The 17,469-nt window shown below is 45.9% G+C and overlaps 1 protein-coding gene across 15 annotated transcripts in view; it reads right to left on the reverse strand.

The window, feature by feature from the left end:
- CPEB1 (cytoplasmic polyadenylation element binding protein 1) overlaps positions 1-17,469 on the reverse strand; it is a 90,295-nt gene that overhangs the window by 15,754 nt on the left and 57,072 nt on the right. For 7 of the 15 annotated variants that reach the window (XM_047846747.1, XM_047846743.1, XM_047846756.1 and 4 more), the window contains exon 3: positions 10,384-10,575. In XM_047846747.1, the coding sequence (XP_047702703.1) occupies positions 10,384-10,575 (192 nt within the window). Of the gene's footprint in view, positions 1-10,383; positions 10,576-10,779; positions 10,802-10,939; positions 11,073-17,469 lie in introns of those variants that run through there. The other 8 variants (XM_047846744.1, XM_047846746.1, XM_047846754.1 and 5 more) reach the window with 3 other exon arrangements.

Raw genomic sequence — 17,469 nt, forward strand, 5'->3', positions numbered from 1 at the left:
AGGGAACCAGACACACATGCCATTCAGGACAGAGTGCATGTGCCAGATGACACCAGCCCGCTCTCTTTTAGCCAAATGGCCTCCCTTTCAGATAAAGATAAGGCAAGTGTATCTTTAAATGCAGAGGATACTGCGGATGTGTGTATTTTATTCTGACAAATACATCCTTGAATTTTAAAGAAACTGTTATACTGGTTTCCAAAGGGGGTGTATCATTTTACATTTCCCCCTGCAATGATGAGGGTTTCAGTCCCTCCGCATCCTGGCCAATACCTGTTATGACCAGTCTTTTTAATTCTAGCCAGTTTAATAGGCATGTGTGTTGAGGATGGGGGAAGCTGTACCATATACAGCAAGGAGTCCATTACTTTATTACTTTGTGTTTTTAAGGAAACATTCTTTTAACTAGGCCTTTGAAAGCAGTTTCCTAAGCACAAGCTTATAACTGTATGTTGAAAGTGTCTCTCAACGCTTGGACTCTGACATCCACCAGAAATAGTCCTTGTCAAAATTCTCAAATACTCTTGACAAGCCCCTCCCCTCATTGAAACACGAAATCAAAGCCCCTGAGCTCATGTCCTGAGAAGGCAGGAGGTGTGAAGATTTATTCCAGGCCCCTTCCGGGTGCTGCAAAACCTGGCATAAAACCTCTGGAAACTAACGGATCATATACATCGGCCTTACACGTGGTACCAATGTCCTGGAGGATCTCCTCTTTCTTCACATTTTACAAACCTAAGTTCACAGGGTGCTGAATAATGAGGCAGTAATCAAATTACACAGACCTTTGAAAAACAAGTTAGAGCACTGAGACTTCATCCTGAAGGCACCTGGCAGATACTGAAGAGCTTCTAGGGGGATGACAAAGGAGGCTGATCGGGTAAACTCAGCAAGGCCACACCTGCACCCAGGGCCCAACCCAGAGAGACAGCACTTAAACTCGACGGGCCCTTCTCTCCACTGGACCCATACGGGGCTATGAAGGAGGAAACAAGACAAGAGCTGATGGAAATAGCAACACAGGAGGTGAGTGACGGGTCATGTAGTACAGGTGAAAGACCAAAGCAGGTCAACAGAGTTGAAGCAAATGGAAAACCAGCAATTTCAATGTGCTGACAGCTACAATAGGGGTGAAGCGGCAGACAGGATGAACAGTGAGGACTGAGCTTTCAGGATGGTAAGATAATGTGTGACCACCGACTGGCTGACGTGCAGTGTGGAGTCTAAAAAATTGGCTAGGTCGCCCATATGGGTATCAAAGAGACTCATGGTGATAACTGAGCCTGGGGTTAAAATAAACAAATATAAAACAAATACTGACATCTTCAGAGAAGAAAAGGACTGGGAAACTAGTAATGAGGAACAGAAAGAATGACCCTGAGATAAATGGTAAATTCAGCTTGGAAGAATGTCCATCTTCCACTGGACAAAGCAGTACCCTCAAGGAAAAGCCCTCAGCAAGTGCAGAGGTTAGAGGGAGCACTCACCAGAGAGCAACAAGACAGAAAGCAGTGTGCTAACCCTGGGAAAAGGGGTAGCACGGTAGGGAGCTCTAGAAGTTGTCAAGGGAAAATGCAGAATAAGGCAGCACGCAGAAAAAAGCTCAAGGGAGGATGGCTGGCCCAGAGGTCTTGTGTCTGGGGCTATCAAGGACAACAAATCGAGGCCATAGTAACTGAGTCTTTCACCCAAGGTTTTTAAGAAAAAAAACACGTGCATTTGAAAGAGTCAAAAAGCAAACTGGGTGCCACTGGAGACCACTTTCATCATTCATGTCAATTTCCGTTCACTACTGTGGTGGTGCCTCCGTTCTACAAGCCACAAATTCATCCACCTCACCTCACATGCAATTTTTTCTTAACCATGCCCACAAAGATATCTGGAGGCTTGGTCAAATTCCCATGTCAAAGCTAGGAATTAGGTCTATAGCACTCCTCTAAATGTGATAATATACCTGTCTAAAAAGATAAAGGCATGACAACCCATGTTGGCCACTAATGAACTCCACTTCCTTAAATGCCCATGGCTCATAGTCAATCGTCTGTTCTACAGTCTGGACCAGGTTCCATCAAGCTCCTACTACTTGCTAATAGCAACTTCCATTTACTGCACATATAGCATGTGCTAGACACTTTGTTAGAAGCACTTCTACCTGAAGGTAAATAATCTTCACTGAATCCTAAGAAGTGAGTACTATTACCCCATCTTAAAGAGAGGATCAAGGATCAAGGCTCAAAGGGCAAGCATTTGTATAAGTAACAGCTAGTGAATGGCAGAGTGGGACCTAATTCTGATTCTGAGTTGTATCTCCTATAATGCACCATTCACTAGCTACCTTTAATACTCAGGACTTACATCTTTTTGTCTTCATGTTCTTGACACCTCTCTTTGTTCAAATTCCTTTTAAGACCATCAACTACTGACAAAGCTCTCTCGCCTACCAAAGGTCAGTGCCTTGGGATCTAAATCATCCAGGCCTTGAAACTTCTCTAGAACCTTGCCACTGTAGGAACTCATTAAAAATGCAACGTGGGCCCCACTCCAGACCTACTGAATCAGAACCTGCGCTCTGAACAAGATCCCCAGGAGGTCGGTGTGCACATTAAAGTGTGAGAAGCACTCATCTAGAAAAACCTGAGGCTTGCTACATCACTCTTCTAATCAGTTCCCCTTACCATGCCCCAAAAACCTTTGATATATCATTATTTCTGCAGGTTATTTAAACACAGCTCTTACAGCATAATGGCAACTAATACCTAAAAGAAAAAAAGCAAGGCGGCTATAGGACATTTCCCAAAGAGTCTGGTCTCGGGAAACACTAGTTGGGTGCAGGGTGAGTAGGGAGGACAGAGGGAGAGTGACAGTAAGCAGGAACAAACATAGAGTATAAAAGAGCGGTATAGATTGTGGTAATATAGTCTCAGAAAGAGTGATGACCGGAACAAGGCGAACATTGTGAAAAATATTCAAGACAACCAAAATTCTCTGTAAGCTCATACTGAGCAAAAACCAAGGGAGGTAGGGCCTACTGCTTGGGGCAGACACCACCTGCTAAGACAGAAGAAGGAAGAGGAAAGTGCTATGAAGGATCAACTGGGTTACCTGACAAAACTGGACTATGAACAACAGTTTAAGTATTAGATCAACTTTAAGTTGAATGGAGTTGAGAACTGTTTTGTCACTTATGAACATATTTAAGTACAATAATGCGCAAATGATAAAGGTAAATGTCAACAATAAGAGAATCTGGGGACGCCTGGGTGGCTCAGTCAGTCAGCTGGTCAGCTCGAGTCACGATCTCACATTGCAGTTCATGGGATTGATCCCCCTGTCAGGCTCTGTGCGCCGATACCACAGAGCTTGTTTGGGATTTTCTCTTTCCCTGCCCATCCCCTGGTTATGCAGGCTCGCTCGCTCTCTCTCAAAATAAACAAACTTAAAAATAAAAAAATAATAGGAGAATCCAGATAAAGGAAATACATGTATTCCTGGTATAACTTTGTAACTTCTGTAAATGTGAAATTATTCCCAAACAAAAAGGCTTTTTTAAATGACACGAAGTGAAACTAGTCCGTTCCCATTTGACTTTCTCTGCCTCTTTCAAGGTAACCGGATCTAACCGGAAAAGGAGAATCAAGCACAAGTAACAGGGCCTAGAATCCCCAGGGGGTGGGGAATGGTAACTAAGTACCTTTGGAGTCTCTGCCTATAAGAAGAAATAATCTTCTTTTAAACAAGCTTTTTAAAGCCTCAAAAACATTTGTATGGATATTTGCAGGCATACATGTGGACAAAGTTCTGCCTTCTCAACCAACCATGCCAAGCCACTCCGACAGTAATTAACTCAACATCTGGCAGAGAGCAGGTGATCAGTATTTGCTGGGCAGTACTAAAAGGAAAGAAACATCACATCCCTTAGAGCCAGTATGCTCACTGAGGCCGCACCCTTTCGATCAAGGTTATTCAACTCAAGGACACAATACTGACCTAGCAGCAACTCAGAACTGGAGCAAAAAAATCTTAGCTCATCCCAACCCAGCCCATCACCAAAACAGAGGTTGAGAGAAGTAGAGTTACTTGTCACATCAAATTGTGACAATACTCCTTCCACTAGTTTCAAATACTTTCTTCGAAGAGAACTAAGTATATATAGGTACAGGCTGAAGAGAGCCTACTCTGCGCTTGAGGAAGGGCAAGACAGAAGAAGGACCTCCCTGCTCAATCCTCCCAGTAACCTGCTGGGATCCTCACAGCTATGTGTACATACTTCCACATTCAAGTACTAAAAGCAGGAAAGAGTGCTTCACTGAAAACTATCCTAACCACACAGAAGAAAAAGGGAAAGGGACAATGTCATTTAGCAGACAAAAAATCAGGATGCCCCAGGATTCACACACCTGGGTCACATCAGAACCTCCACTGCAGCAGTTTCCTGCAAATGTTACATTGGGAGGGCCAAGAATACAGTAGGAGTTTGATGAGAAGATATGGGGAAGACAAAAAAACCTAGTATCAACAGGCTTATGATTTTCCACGTGGTTTGAGATTTCCTTCAACCCAAAGAAGGAGCTAGGTTTCTAGAAACTGTCACCTGTGGTCAGATTCCCTAGAGTGACCTGAGTGTCCCTATACAGTCTACTCACATGGCACCTGAGCAGGTAGTTCTTTGAATATCTACAGATCAAAGGAAAAGCTTCTAGGGAAGATGGAACCTCATTTCAAGAGATGGAACCTGTCCTACTCCTGGCTCAGCCCATGACACCATACTTCCCCTGGTGTGACTAGCACCGATTCCCACTAGCTGGGAATCAGGAGGGAAGGAGCCAAAAAGCTAGCAATCCATGGTTTCCCTCTTCGTAACTTGAAGTAGTAAGTGTATCTACTAGAAAGGCACGCTCTTTAAGCTACACAATCTAAAATCCACAGCAAGTGCTAGGTCATTTATGCTGCAGGTCAGTATCTTGAAGTCCACTCCCCATCACAGGGCACAGAGTTTCCCCAAGGCCAGATGTCAAGCATTAACCTATATGGCTTGGGGGCTGGTAAGTGTGGAGAGAAGTCCCTAGACCTTTGCTCTACTCCTGAACTCCACAACTCAGGGACCGTAGGAAGTCTGACGTTTACCAAGTACCTCCAGCCCTGGTGGCCAAGCATATGGCACTTGTATCTTCCAAAAGTGACTAAGAAAAGCAGTGTGCTCTTCCTGGAGCAGAGGCACCATTCACCACTCACATGCTGGCAGGAATCAGGATCAGCTACAGACAGCTCTCAGGGAAGTCACGGGGAAGAGAAGACCTGGCAGAGGGTTCCAGCTCATTAATGCTACCTCAGAGGGTACAAGAGACCAAATCAGCAGGAATATTTTTAGACCGATTGTTAACTTTCTCCACTTTCACCCTTCTATGCCAGCTCCTGTGGGTTTTTACAGCTGAGTCACTGTTCGAATTTTCTGAAGCCTTCCCCAAGAGTACAAAGTCACCCAGAGCCTGATGGTGGCAGCAGCAAGAGTTTGGAACTGTATGTGGGTATTGCCAAGACCCTGAGTTCGAGCTCAGCTTCGGGAGAGACTAGGCCCAAGACATCAGAGTCAGATGCCTGCTAACTCCTGGGAGTAATCATGGAAAAAACCCACACCAGGAGCCATTATTTCTAGCTTGAGATTTAGGGCCACATACTTGGAACCCTTCCTTCTCTCTCCCAACCCTTAGCTCTAGGTTGTTTGTGCTCAAAATCCACCTGAAGGCACACAGATAGAAAGTGGGAGGGCAGCACTCATTCCAGGTATAACAACAGACTGCTCTTTGCCTGGAACCCCAACCTTGCAGTCTACACCACACTCCAATTCAGGTGGTAGGCTATCGTTTGAGTGTGAGCTGCCTTCACTGACCCTGGATCCCACAGACGCAATGTGGCACCCAACAGAGCCTTTCTCCTCTAGAGAGAGGAGATGACTGCACAAGTTTCATTACCTGAAGAAACGACATACCCAAGTCCCACGTAAGGTCAGCACACATGCTCCCCCTGTACCCAATTTCTTTCCTGCCTAGGAGGCACCCTATTATCATACTGCTTCCCAGGCCCTCCCTCATCTCTGCACTAAATGCTATTTCTCAGTAGACTTCCTGAGTCCACGATAGAATTCCTGTTCCAGCGTATGACAAAATTTTCTGTAAATGCATCTTCGTGCCTTAGAAGCTATGGAGGTTCAGAGATACTGATCTCTGAAGAATCCATCCATCCAGCTGATCAAAACACGTGGGAGGCAGAAGAATGGGAGAGACCTTGACTGAACTCTGCAGTTCAAAACTACCCAGGATTAACAACACAGTGGCTCGACATTCATCATTCATTCAACAGATACTTATTAAAAAGCCATGAGCCAGGTGCTGTGTTGCATGCTGGGGACACAGTAGTGGAGAAGTGGATGGTTGAAGGAGATCTGCAGGAGCGGAACTTGGTCCAGGCCAAGAAGTCCATGTTCCACAGATGAGGAGCCCAACTCTGTTTTGAGTATCACCTCAGAAAGGCTGTTTTGGAAGTATAGCAGCAGCAAAATCAAAATGCCGAGGGTCCCCCTTCTCACTCCAGGCTGATCCAGCCTGCCCACCAACAGGGAGCCTGCAAGTAACACAGCATGGGAACATACCATTCATAACCTGACTGGTGAGCAGTCAGGGCAGAAACCAGAGAAGGTGGACAGGTTAATCCCCTGGGGACTTCTAAAGGACAGTGGGAGAAAACAGGGCATGGCCTCTGGCATCCTCAGACAGAACATCTGGTCTACCCACTGGGCTTCAATACAAGGCAGTCATTAAGAGTCCCTGCTTCCAGGCCTCCCCAAAGTAGATTCTCAGTCACCCCCTTCATGCTGAGTAATACTGCCTGCAACAGAGTCCCCAGGGGGGAAGTCAGGGAGACAGATCCACTGGGTGGGCACAGCTCATGAGCTGAGACTCAGGTAGAGGGGAGTCAGAACTGTCCACGGCACACTGTAGCTTTGAGGGGTCTCAGCTAGGGAATACATCACCTCTGGATGGACAGCCCCAGGGCAGTATGTGGAAATACCTTAACATAGGTGTTCTTGTCCAACACGTTAAGAGTTCTGCTCACAGGAACACAGGTGTAATAGAAAGCACAAAAGTTTTGGAACCAAAGAGCACTTTGAGTTCTGGCAGTTGTGTGACTTCTGGTACTTCACAACCTGTGACCTTACTACCCATCTTTATGATAGAAGTAATGACTACCCATTTCATGGGATTGTACAAGCATTAAAGTCACGTGATGGACTTCACATAGGAAGTGGTCAACAACTGGTAGTTATTAGTCATTCCATCCTCCATCCCAAGATACTGAGGACAGCTTTCATGGTTCTACTGTTCTATTACGGGACTTCAGGCACACTACAAGGACAACAAAGGTAGTGCTGGACACATGCCACTGGGGTCTCAGGGAAAAACCAATGTCTAACATTCATCCTTCCCCAAAAGGCTTTCTTCTCAGCAAGAGGTGAGGCCTCAGGGTAGGCCCAGTCTTTCTAGAAGGAGGGACCCCACAAAGCTCCATAACCAAACCGATGCTGGCCTTGCAGGCACTAATCTCAAAACCAGATTCCACCCCAGGGGCTTCAAAAGCAGGCCTCTGAGGCCAATGGAGCCCATGTAGCAGAAGGATCCTAGCCCCCTAAGAAAGGTCTCCATGTACCAGTCTCATGCTGAGAACCCAGTTAAAAGTTGTCCCTGGGCAAAAAAAAAAAAAAAAAATCCTTAGTGGAAAAAATGGAAGCCCCTGTTGTAGCAACTATCACACTGCCTTTGGTATACCTTCTCATCTGTTTACCCTTGGTAGCTACGGGGATTTGTAAGGGCAACAATTTTATTCATCGATGGACCTCCAGAGCCTAATCTAGTACCTGGCACATAGCCAGGGCTCAATGCTTGCTGAATACATTTAACCAAGATTTTCAGGCAAGGGCCCTGCCATCTTCCTCCCCTACCCCCAACACTGATGAACACATACGATGGCATAAGGTGGTCAGTGGTGAAGCCACAGCTGCCTGGGGCAATGTGTCACCAAGCAGAGCCCAAGGAGCAAGCCTGCACCTGTGCTCCACAAAACACAGCATGGATAACTCCCAGACTGCCCAGAGATGTTGAAACACCTCCCTCCCTCCCTAAAGAAACTGAGCTAGTTGGTCTTCAGAAGGGAAGGCAGTGTAGGCACTGGAATGTGGGCCGCATGTTCCCGCATTGCTGGCAAGGGTGCCCGATCTGGCACTGCAGCTGGCTGGTGGGAGGGCTGCATCCTACTCCAGTAGGCAGTACCCTCGTGTGGGCTGAGAAGGCCCAGAGCTCAGGGAAAAGAAGAGAGATGGCCGTCATCACAGCTCCAAAATTCGAGGACATCACGGATGTGAGGGATGGGTGTGTCCTTAACCCTCAGAAAGGAAGACACGGCCACACTAACCCTGCCCATAGCCAGATGACAGCACTGGGGCAGCCCTCTGGTCCCTGTGAATGCTAGGGCCACAGACTGCAGTCCCTCCCTGATCCACAAAATCATGTGATATTTATCACTGATGTGCCTGAGATGAAAGGTGAAGAAATAAATTCATCCCCACTCTGGAGACAAATAGCTACAAGCACAGGACTTTCAGGCAGCAAGGAAGCTGGAGGAATTACGACTAGGTCCAAGCTGTTTTTTTACAGCCTAATCTCACAGTAACTTTCAGGCTACGCTCTCCAAGCCCCAACCTGCGCCCTCCTGCAACCTGTGTGCAGTAGTACTTTTCAGAAGGACCCTTGTAGCTAACAGAGACCAGAGCCAAAGAAGGGCCACGCCCCAATCTGACACCAGTGAGAGATAGTGCCTTAGTCAAACACTGGTCACCACAGACAGGTGCCCACCTCCTACATAAGCTCTTCTGTTACTCTGCTCAGATACAGTGGGAATGAGGACAAGGTCAGCTTCATAGGCCATCTGGGTCAACTTCAGAGTACCACATAAAAGAAGCAACCATGGCCTTCCAGCCAAGATCTCCAGGCACAGGATGCCACACTTCCTTGCCCCAGGGCAGTTACCAATCTTTCTGGAAAAACCTGAGTCAACTGAAGGCCAGTACTTCAAGAAATTCTACCTTAACCCAGAGGTAGTTACTTAGACAAAGCTCTTCCCCATCATCAAATAAAAAAAAAAAAAAAAAATCCAACCCCCTACCCCCAATCAAATGGGATAATGCCAACAGACAACAGTCCCGGGCTCTGCAAAGCATTCTAAAAAAAGACCTGCGGCCAAATAGGGTGGAGGCCAGAGAAATCAGCAAGACGGTACCTGGCTACCATGACTGCCAGTTTCTGGAGCTGAGGAGGTGAAGGAAGGATGGCAGGCTCAGTGAATCCCACGGTCAGCACCAATAGGAAATGGCTGCCCCCCACTAACTTTCCATGTTCCCTAAGTATCTGCTGCTATTCTTTTTATTAAGGGATAACGTACATAAAGCAAAATACATGGGTTTTAAGTTACCTATAGTATTTCTGAAGTTCCCTTTTCTTCCTGAACACTCCAAGATTTGGTTGGGTCTGGCCAACCCTCCCCCGTGTACAAGAGGGAAAGAAACGGGCACTGGGAAGTTCTCAGCAGAAGCAGTTCACGGGGTTGGCCTGGAAGCCCCTTCAGGCTGTCCCCATCAAATCCTCCCAAGGCAACAAGGGGTCCTAAAGGGGAGTGGCTCTTCCTCCATCCATTTGGTTACCCTTCACACAAAGAAAAACAAAGCCTCCGCAGCTGAGAGTTACTCCACCCCACTGACCCTGCCTGTCCCTTTCCAGGGTCAATGTTCTTACCCGTATGTTAAAGCCAATTCCAATATTCTAATACCACCCAGCCACACTGGAGGTTAAAATTACTCCCTTGCCATGATTTAGGGACTCACCCATCCTCATATACAGGTCCCTAGTTATAAAAACCACTGAGAAACAGAATCTGGACATCCAGGGATCAGCCCCTGAAGTCCCCTCCCCCACTGAAAAGTGTTTTGCTTCATCATCTCCAAAACAGGCCTGGGCACTCGGGGGGTTAGCTGGATCTTTTCTGCATAAGACTGTCACCTTGGGGACCCTTCTCAGGGCCACCCCAGGTGCACACTAACAACTCCAGGGAATTTATCAGGGTAAGTGGAAAAGCCATGCCTGCCTTTACGAGCAACCATCTGTCCTGCCACGCTCACAGCCAGCATTTCCATCTCTTGCAAAACAGCTCCATGTTGTATTGGGGGGGGGGGGGGAGGGAGGTGATGCAAAGGGGAAGAGAACAACTGTTGCTGTGGATGTCTCTGCTCACCACCCCATGCGTCCCCCTCCCCCAGCCAACTCATTTTCTGGCACTCACCCGAGTGTGTGCTGCTCTGGGCTGAGGAATCGGAGTCCTGGGTGCTCCAGGGTCGGTCCCAGCCTGTGAGACTGAGGGACTGCAGGCCAAGGCACAAGTCATTTGCATCTGGGAGGCCCCGGGAAGAATCTTGCGCAGAGGTGGGGAAAAGCATCCTGCTCGTAACTGTTTCTTCTGAGTCCTGGAAGTCTGCTTTGGACAGGAGGACAGCAGAAACCCCAGAGTTAAGGGCTGTTTTCCCCAGTATTATCAACAATAAATATTAATAATAATAGTTTCCCCGAGCTCAAGGAGCAGACATCCAAGTCGGCCGGATGCTGCGGCCGCTGCCTCTGCACTTTTGGGGGCGTCAGAGCAAGAGCGGTTGCCATACAGCCCCCCTCCCCACATACACACCCCTATCCCGTCTGCATTACAGACTGGGCCAGCATGTGATCAGGCTGCTGATGCTTCCCGCTGCCAGTGACATCAGCCGGCTGAGCTGTGCAATAGAAAGCGGCATCATCCCTCACAGAATGGGGGAGGAGCAGGAGGGGACGACAGGGAGGAGACTTGCCTCCCCGGGAAAAGATAGCACAACAGCTACTTGGAACAGTCCGGGTGCAGTGCCGGTAAGTCAGGGTTCCGAGGCAGCGCCCTCCGGTCTCCAGCAATGGTGGCCAAGCGGCCCTGAGGCACGACTGAAGTCCTCTCCGCTGACAGCAAAGCCAAAGCAGTGACTGCCTGCTTGTGTAGCTCTGCCCTCCTGCCCCTCCCTTCCCCTCCCTCTGCTCTCCACCCCCAAACCCAAAAACACTCTAGTCCTGGATTCTCTCCAGCTGCTTGCTCAAGCCCTGGTTTTGCAGCCCAATGCAAAGCTTCACAATCCTGCTAGCAAAAATCTATGTGCTCCAAGTGGCCCCTGAGCAGCACCCTGACACAGCAGTGTTTACCACTGAGGGATGGAGTAACCTTCAGAAAACACTGCATACTGGGACCCTGGGAAACAACACCTGGTGCTCCAGGCTTGTCTGGAGCACATCACAGAGAAAAGGGGTCAGCTTCAGCAGAGGGAAGGGAGTCGCCAGGCTGCCCTCATATGTCCCACCACCCACAGGCCAGAGTAAGCTCTGCCCTGACCAGGACAATCCCTGTCCCTGGTTCCTCTCGCCCCAACAGGATGGGCATGAGTCATGAGCAGCTCTGTCAGGTCCAGCCTCCCTTCCCTCAGGCGGCCAGACATAGGGACAGACTGAGGCAACACTGCTAAACAGTTCAGACAGACAGAAAGAAAAGCAACAGTCCCAGTGCTATTCTGCCCCTTCAGAAATCTAGTGCTCAGGAGCTCCCACCAGCTGGCCCTGCCAACGCCCTGTCTCCGGCCTTCCAGGAGCACTCTGAGCCTCCCAGCTAGCCAGCTGGGAGGCTCACCGATGCCTCTGGCTGCCGGGGCCCTCACTCAGGGGTCCTGCTCAGGACCAAGGCCCCACTTCTGTGACCACTCACAGCTCCAGCAACAAAGTACAGCTCTGCCCAGATATTCTGGAACCTCCGCCATTTCCTCTTTGGTGACGTGCTCTCCCATATCAGTCCTCTGCCATCATGACCTGTAGTCACAAGGCCTCCTCCCCAGAAAAGAGGGTAGAGAGCAAAGGTTCCAGCCTCAGCAGGCAGGCTGCTCACACCTAAACCATGCTGGTGGCAGTACTCCGCCTCACCTGTTCTCCCATGTCATACGGGCAGTGACCAATATAGACAGGGTCCCAGGTGGGCAGAGGCAAGAAAAATGCCATTAGCCACAGGATAAACTAGCGAGAACCACCTGCAGTACATACCCCTATGTCCTTGGGCACTCAGGCAGAGCTGAGAGGGGAGAAATGACCAGTCTGTGGGAGAGACTCCTCCCATTAGAGGTGGTTTTTTCTTTTTCTTTAGAGCTTTGCTGCTGTGTCATCCATCCACGTTATTCCTGTCTGGCTATAGATACTCTGCTTGCTCCCTGTCTGTGTTTGTTAAAACCTTGTTCACCACTGCACCATGTTGGTATTGTCCCCACCCCAGAACACTCCCTCCTGCTTCTCTAGGTCCACCCTCACACAAGCTAAGGACAAACTTTAAAAATAATCTACGTGTACTAACTACAAAAACAATGCTGCCTTTAAAAACATCTATATTTCAGTACCTGTGCCCACTAAACCAGCTATCTATATAGTCCCTTCCACCCCACAGCGAGGCCACCCCTGCCTAGACACAACTGCCCCCACCCCACCCTGACCTCTAAAATGAGGGTATCTGTGTGCATGACTACCCCCAAGCCTCTGGCAGGAAGGATCTAATCATCGACTGTACTCTTGCTGCCCAAAGTCTAGTGAGGAAGACCAGCAACATCAGCATCACCAGGAGTTTGTTATAAATACACAATCTCAGCACCCCCGAGATCTATGGAATTGACCTGCATTTTAACAAGATTACCAGCTGATATGTATGCACACACCAGTTTGAGCAACAGTATCTATACAACTTCCATAACCTTCCCATCCCAAGCTGACAGACCCAGGCTTCAGCAGCAGGGCTGTTTAAGGATACTGATGGCTACGTGCATCCAGCTCTGTGATCTGAACACAACTCTACTTTCACTCCCAGCATCCCCACCATAGGCATCACATCACCTCTATCCTTTTCCAGACATCCCCCATCCCACATTCTCTTCCAGAAAAAGGCTTTCACAACCACTGCAGGGTTCCTTCACTAGATCCTAAAATCAATGAAGGCCATACCCATTAAATGCTTAGTGTAGCAGACTGGGAAAAATTAAGTAGCTTTAAAAGTCCAACAGGATCTTACTTTGCTCACCAAGTCTTGCCACTGTGTGATCTCGGTCAAGTTACTTAGCTTCTGAGCATCTTTGTAAGGTGGCAACAGCAGATCCTGATTCTTTCAGGATCACATAAAACATCTGGCACACTGTCTGACACAAAGCATTTTATCAGTTTTCAGTAGGGTGACCATGTAATTTATCATCCAAACCAAGACGTTTTTGAGAGAAAGGAGGCAAATTTTAATAATCGTACCAGGACAAAACTTCCAGTTCTAAAAGAAGTCACAGAGATGTAAAGTACAAAGAGCATAAGGTAAAGAGTTAGTGATACTGTAGTAATGTCGTATGGTGGCCAACAGTGACTATACTTACTGTGGTGGGCACGGGGTCAAATACAGAATTGTCGAATCACTATGCTGTACACCTGAAACTAACATCATGTACGTTAAACTATGCTTCAATTAAGAAAATCATACCAGGACAGCAATCTCAGAGATGGTAGACCTGGTAGGCATGATCACTCTTATCTGTAGCCTTTGTGTTCAGAAACATTCTACTCAAGAAACAGACTCTTTTTCTGAAGTACTCCCTACACCCAACATGGAGCTCAAACTCATGACCCGGAGAACAAGAGTCACACACTTTACCAACTGTGCCATCCAGTTGCCCCTCCAGAAACAGGTTACCCAAAAACGCTCCTTTCCAATGACTAACTGATCCCTTCTATCCAAATGTACCCCTTGCTGTCCACCTCTTCTCCGTGTACTGAAAGAAAGTTTGAGAAGTAAACTGTCAACACAGCCTAACATGCAGTGAGGTAAGAGGTCTGAAAAGCAAAGGCTAATTGTACTGAGCAAAAGCTTTTCTTTGCTTCTCAAGCTCACTGCAGATGCTGGACAGGGATGTGACCCTTTTTACTGGAGGATATTATTTATAATCTTTTGCCCAGCTCCATCTACGTACTCTCAAGTACTAAAAGCTGATGACTGGCACAAGATGATGTGATAATTCTTATTCTAAGGCAATCTAATGAACAATGACTCTCAGTTTAAATGCTTTTTCCTACAAGTTTCCTTCATCCATACCCGTAACAAAGCTTCTGACTTAAGTTTCTTAATTTAGTGCAAAATTTTAAAAATCATTTCCCTTTGAAACTATCAGTTATCTTCTTTACAGTTAATCCCCCAAATTTCTTAGCTGGCAAACAACTCAGGGAAATAAGTAAATTGACCCAAAGTTCAAAGTTAGCCACAATCTCAACTAGAGCATCCCCTGGCAGACTCAAAATGCAGAGGTGAACCAGGGACCCTGGCTCCAGGGCTCAGAGTGGCCTCATCTCTTATCTTTTCCATCTTCGTAAGAGGCTGTCGTTCCTCTGATGACTCCTCTGCCAGCAAAACTCAGCACAGCATTGCTCAGGGTCGTCTGCTGCCACCATTCTTGAGATCTGGAGACTAAGGGAAGACAAGAACTGTGCTATGAGGCCCTCACTTGTGAAGCCGTTAAGTTAGGAGGCTCCACTGTACAAAGGCAGATGGTGACTGCCAGAAGTTGGTTGAGGCCCATGGGACACCTGGGTTGGCTTCACAGAACAGATGAATCACAAGCTGATCCTAGGAAAAAGATCTAGTTCCATGAGGAGGTAAGGTCAGCAAGGTGTGTTTGTACCAGTGGAACCAAGGCACACAAGTGAAGGATGTCTATGGACTCTTAAACAGGAAATAACAGGCTGAAGGGTCCAAGATGAACCAGAGATCGGAGCTCAGAAGGCCCATCAGGGAGGCCAAGGATGAGAGGGAAGAAGAGCTGAAGGGAAATATGTGAAATGGCACAAGCAGACTACAAAGCTGCATCTATCTATACCATGATTAGAACAATGTGAAAATTCTGTCCATTGATGGAAATTTTGGTAAAGAAACAGAAAAACAGCTACTGTATAAGGTCAGCAGACTACTAATGGATTTTCCTTTAGTTAGTGTACAATTATAACAATGCAGAATAAAATCTGCACTGTTATATGAACAGCTACTGTATAAGGTCAGCAGACTACTAATGGATTTTCCTTTAGTTAGTGTACAATTATAACAATGCAGAATAAAATCCATCCTCTCCTGTCTTTTCCCTCTTTCAACCTAAACAGCACACTATTATAGTTTGTTTAGCAACCACACTCGAGCTCTTTTACAAAATCTCAACTTTATCCCCAAATTCCAGGCTCTGGGAATAGCAGAGATAGGACACTACATTATTTGTTCCCATTAGATTCTTTCAAAAGACTAGCTTTATAGTCAGCTGAATCTACTTAAATCAATGATTTATGGTTCTTAAGGTTTTAACAAGCCTATAAAGTAGCATTTCTAAGAATGTATTTCTAAAAAGACTGTCTGAAAGACAATTTTCTCACACAAAATCAAAAAAACCAAAATGATGATTTTGGAAATCCATCTTGGCAACTTCAAGAGAAAGAACAAACGTGCAAGAAGTCAGACATCTGTCAAGATCACTTCAACTACTCTGTTTGTACTTCGGCCCTTAACTACTCATATGCCAGGGAGACTGCAAGCTTCTCCAAAGCAGTACTCCCCAAACTTTAAATGACTTGGGAATCTTTTTAAAACACTGATTCAGGTTCAGTGGGTCTGGGTCAAGCCCAGAATATGCGTTTCTAATCAACTCCCATATTATGTCGACATTCCTGGTATGCTGGCCACACTCCGAGCAGTACAATTTTAAAAGGGTTTTTCTACTCCAGATGGTCTCTTCCAAGTAATTCTTACTCACCCCATTCTTACCCAACACCACTTTCCTTCATGGTGTTCATTCTACTAAGCAAGTACCTTCACTGGCTCCCTAATGCCTCTCGTATCAAAGCCAATCTTCAGGCCCTGGCTTATTAACTTTCTCTTACACTAGTCACCAAACATTAAAGGCTAAGCTAGATTTAATCACAATTCCTCAGAAGTTCACACTCCAGAAAATAATTTATCGTTAATCTATGTGCTGATAAGTGAAACAACAGGTCAGATGAGAGAGCTTGCATGATGGCTAGGATACTCTGGAAAAGCTTACACATGATTTTACCTATGCATTAAATTACATTACAGATGAAAGTATGAGAGACAACTGATTTACTTTCTATGACCCATCAGAAAAATAGGATCATTGGCTTATTTTAGTCTTGACTGTCTTTAATAATCTTCAAATTCCACAAATTGTTTCAATAATCAAAAGTGATTTCTACAATATTCCTTAAAATAAACATTAATGTTTAGATTCTAAAATGTCATATACCATGTTCACATAGTAGAAAATTCAATATTGTTAAAAAGTTAATTCCCACCAAAGTGATCTATGTGGTTAGTGCAACCCCAATGAAATACCTGGCCTTTGAGCAATTCAGTACAGAAAGACTTTTTAACAAATGGTCCTCGACTGACCAGACATCCACATGGGATAAAAAAAAAAAAAAAAAAAAAAAAAAAAAAATGAACCTTAACCTCTTACCTGACACCATATACAAACATTAATTCAATATGAATCCAAGAGATCTAAAAAAGGTAAAACCATAAGGCTACTCTAAGAAAACATCAACTGTCCTTGTGACTTAGGGTTGAGGAATACACAGATGCATAGGTTTCCTAAGGAAGACACAGAAAGTAATGGTCATTAGAAAAAACTTTTGATACATGGGTCTTACCAGAATTAAACACTTCTGCTCATCAAGACTCCATTAAGAAAATAATGACAAGCTATGAAATGGGAGAAGATATCCGCAACCATATCTGATAAATAGCTAGTATGGACAATATAAAAGAAATCTTAAAAGTAAAGGAAAAAATATTTTCAAAAAGGCATAAAATATTGAAAAGGCATTTCAAAAAGATACATAATCAACAGGTCAGGAAGCACTTGAAAAAGTGCTCATCATTAGTCAAAGAAATGCAAACTGGACCACAAGAAACCACTACGTACCCACCAGACAGCTAAATTTAGAAACACTGGCTCCACATTTTGCCAACATTTAGTGTTGCCGACGAGATCTTTCATGCATCATACATGCAGTACAATCACTTTTGAGAAAGGTCTGTGAATTTCTTACACAACTAAACAGACTATTCTAGGACACAGCAATTCCACTCCAAAGTATTCAACCAAGTGGGATGAAAGTATGCTTTTACAAAAAGGTCTGTACATGAATGGTGATGGTCTTATTCATAATCACCAAACCTGGAGACAGCCCAAGTGACCATCAACAGAAGAATAAAGTGTGACACATGTATATACTGGAA

Source organism: Prionailurus viverrinus, unplaced genomic scaffold (assembly GCF_022837055.1).
Source record: "Prionailurus viverrinus isolate Anna unplaced genomic scaffold, UM_Priviv_1.0 scaffold_40, whole genome shotgun sequence".
Taxonomy (NCBI): domain Eukaryota; kingdom Metazoa; phylum Chordata; class Mammalia; order Carnivora; family Felidae; genus Prionailurus; species Prionailurus viverrinus.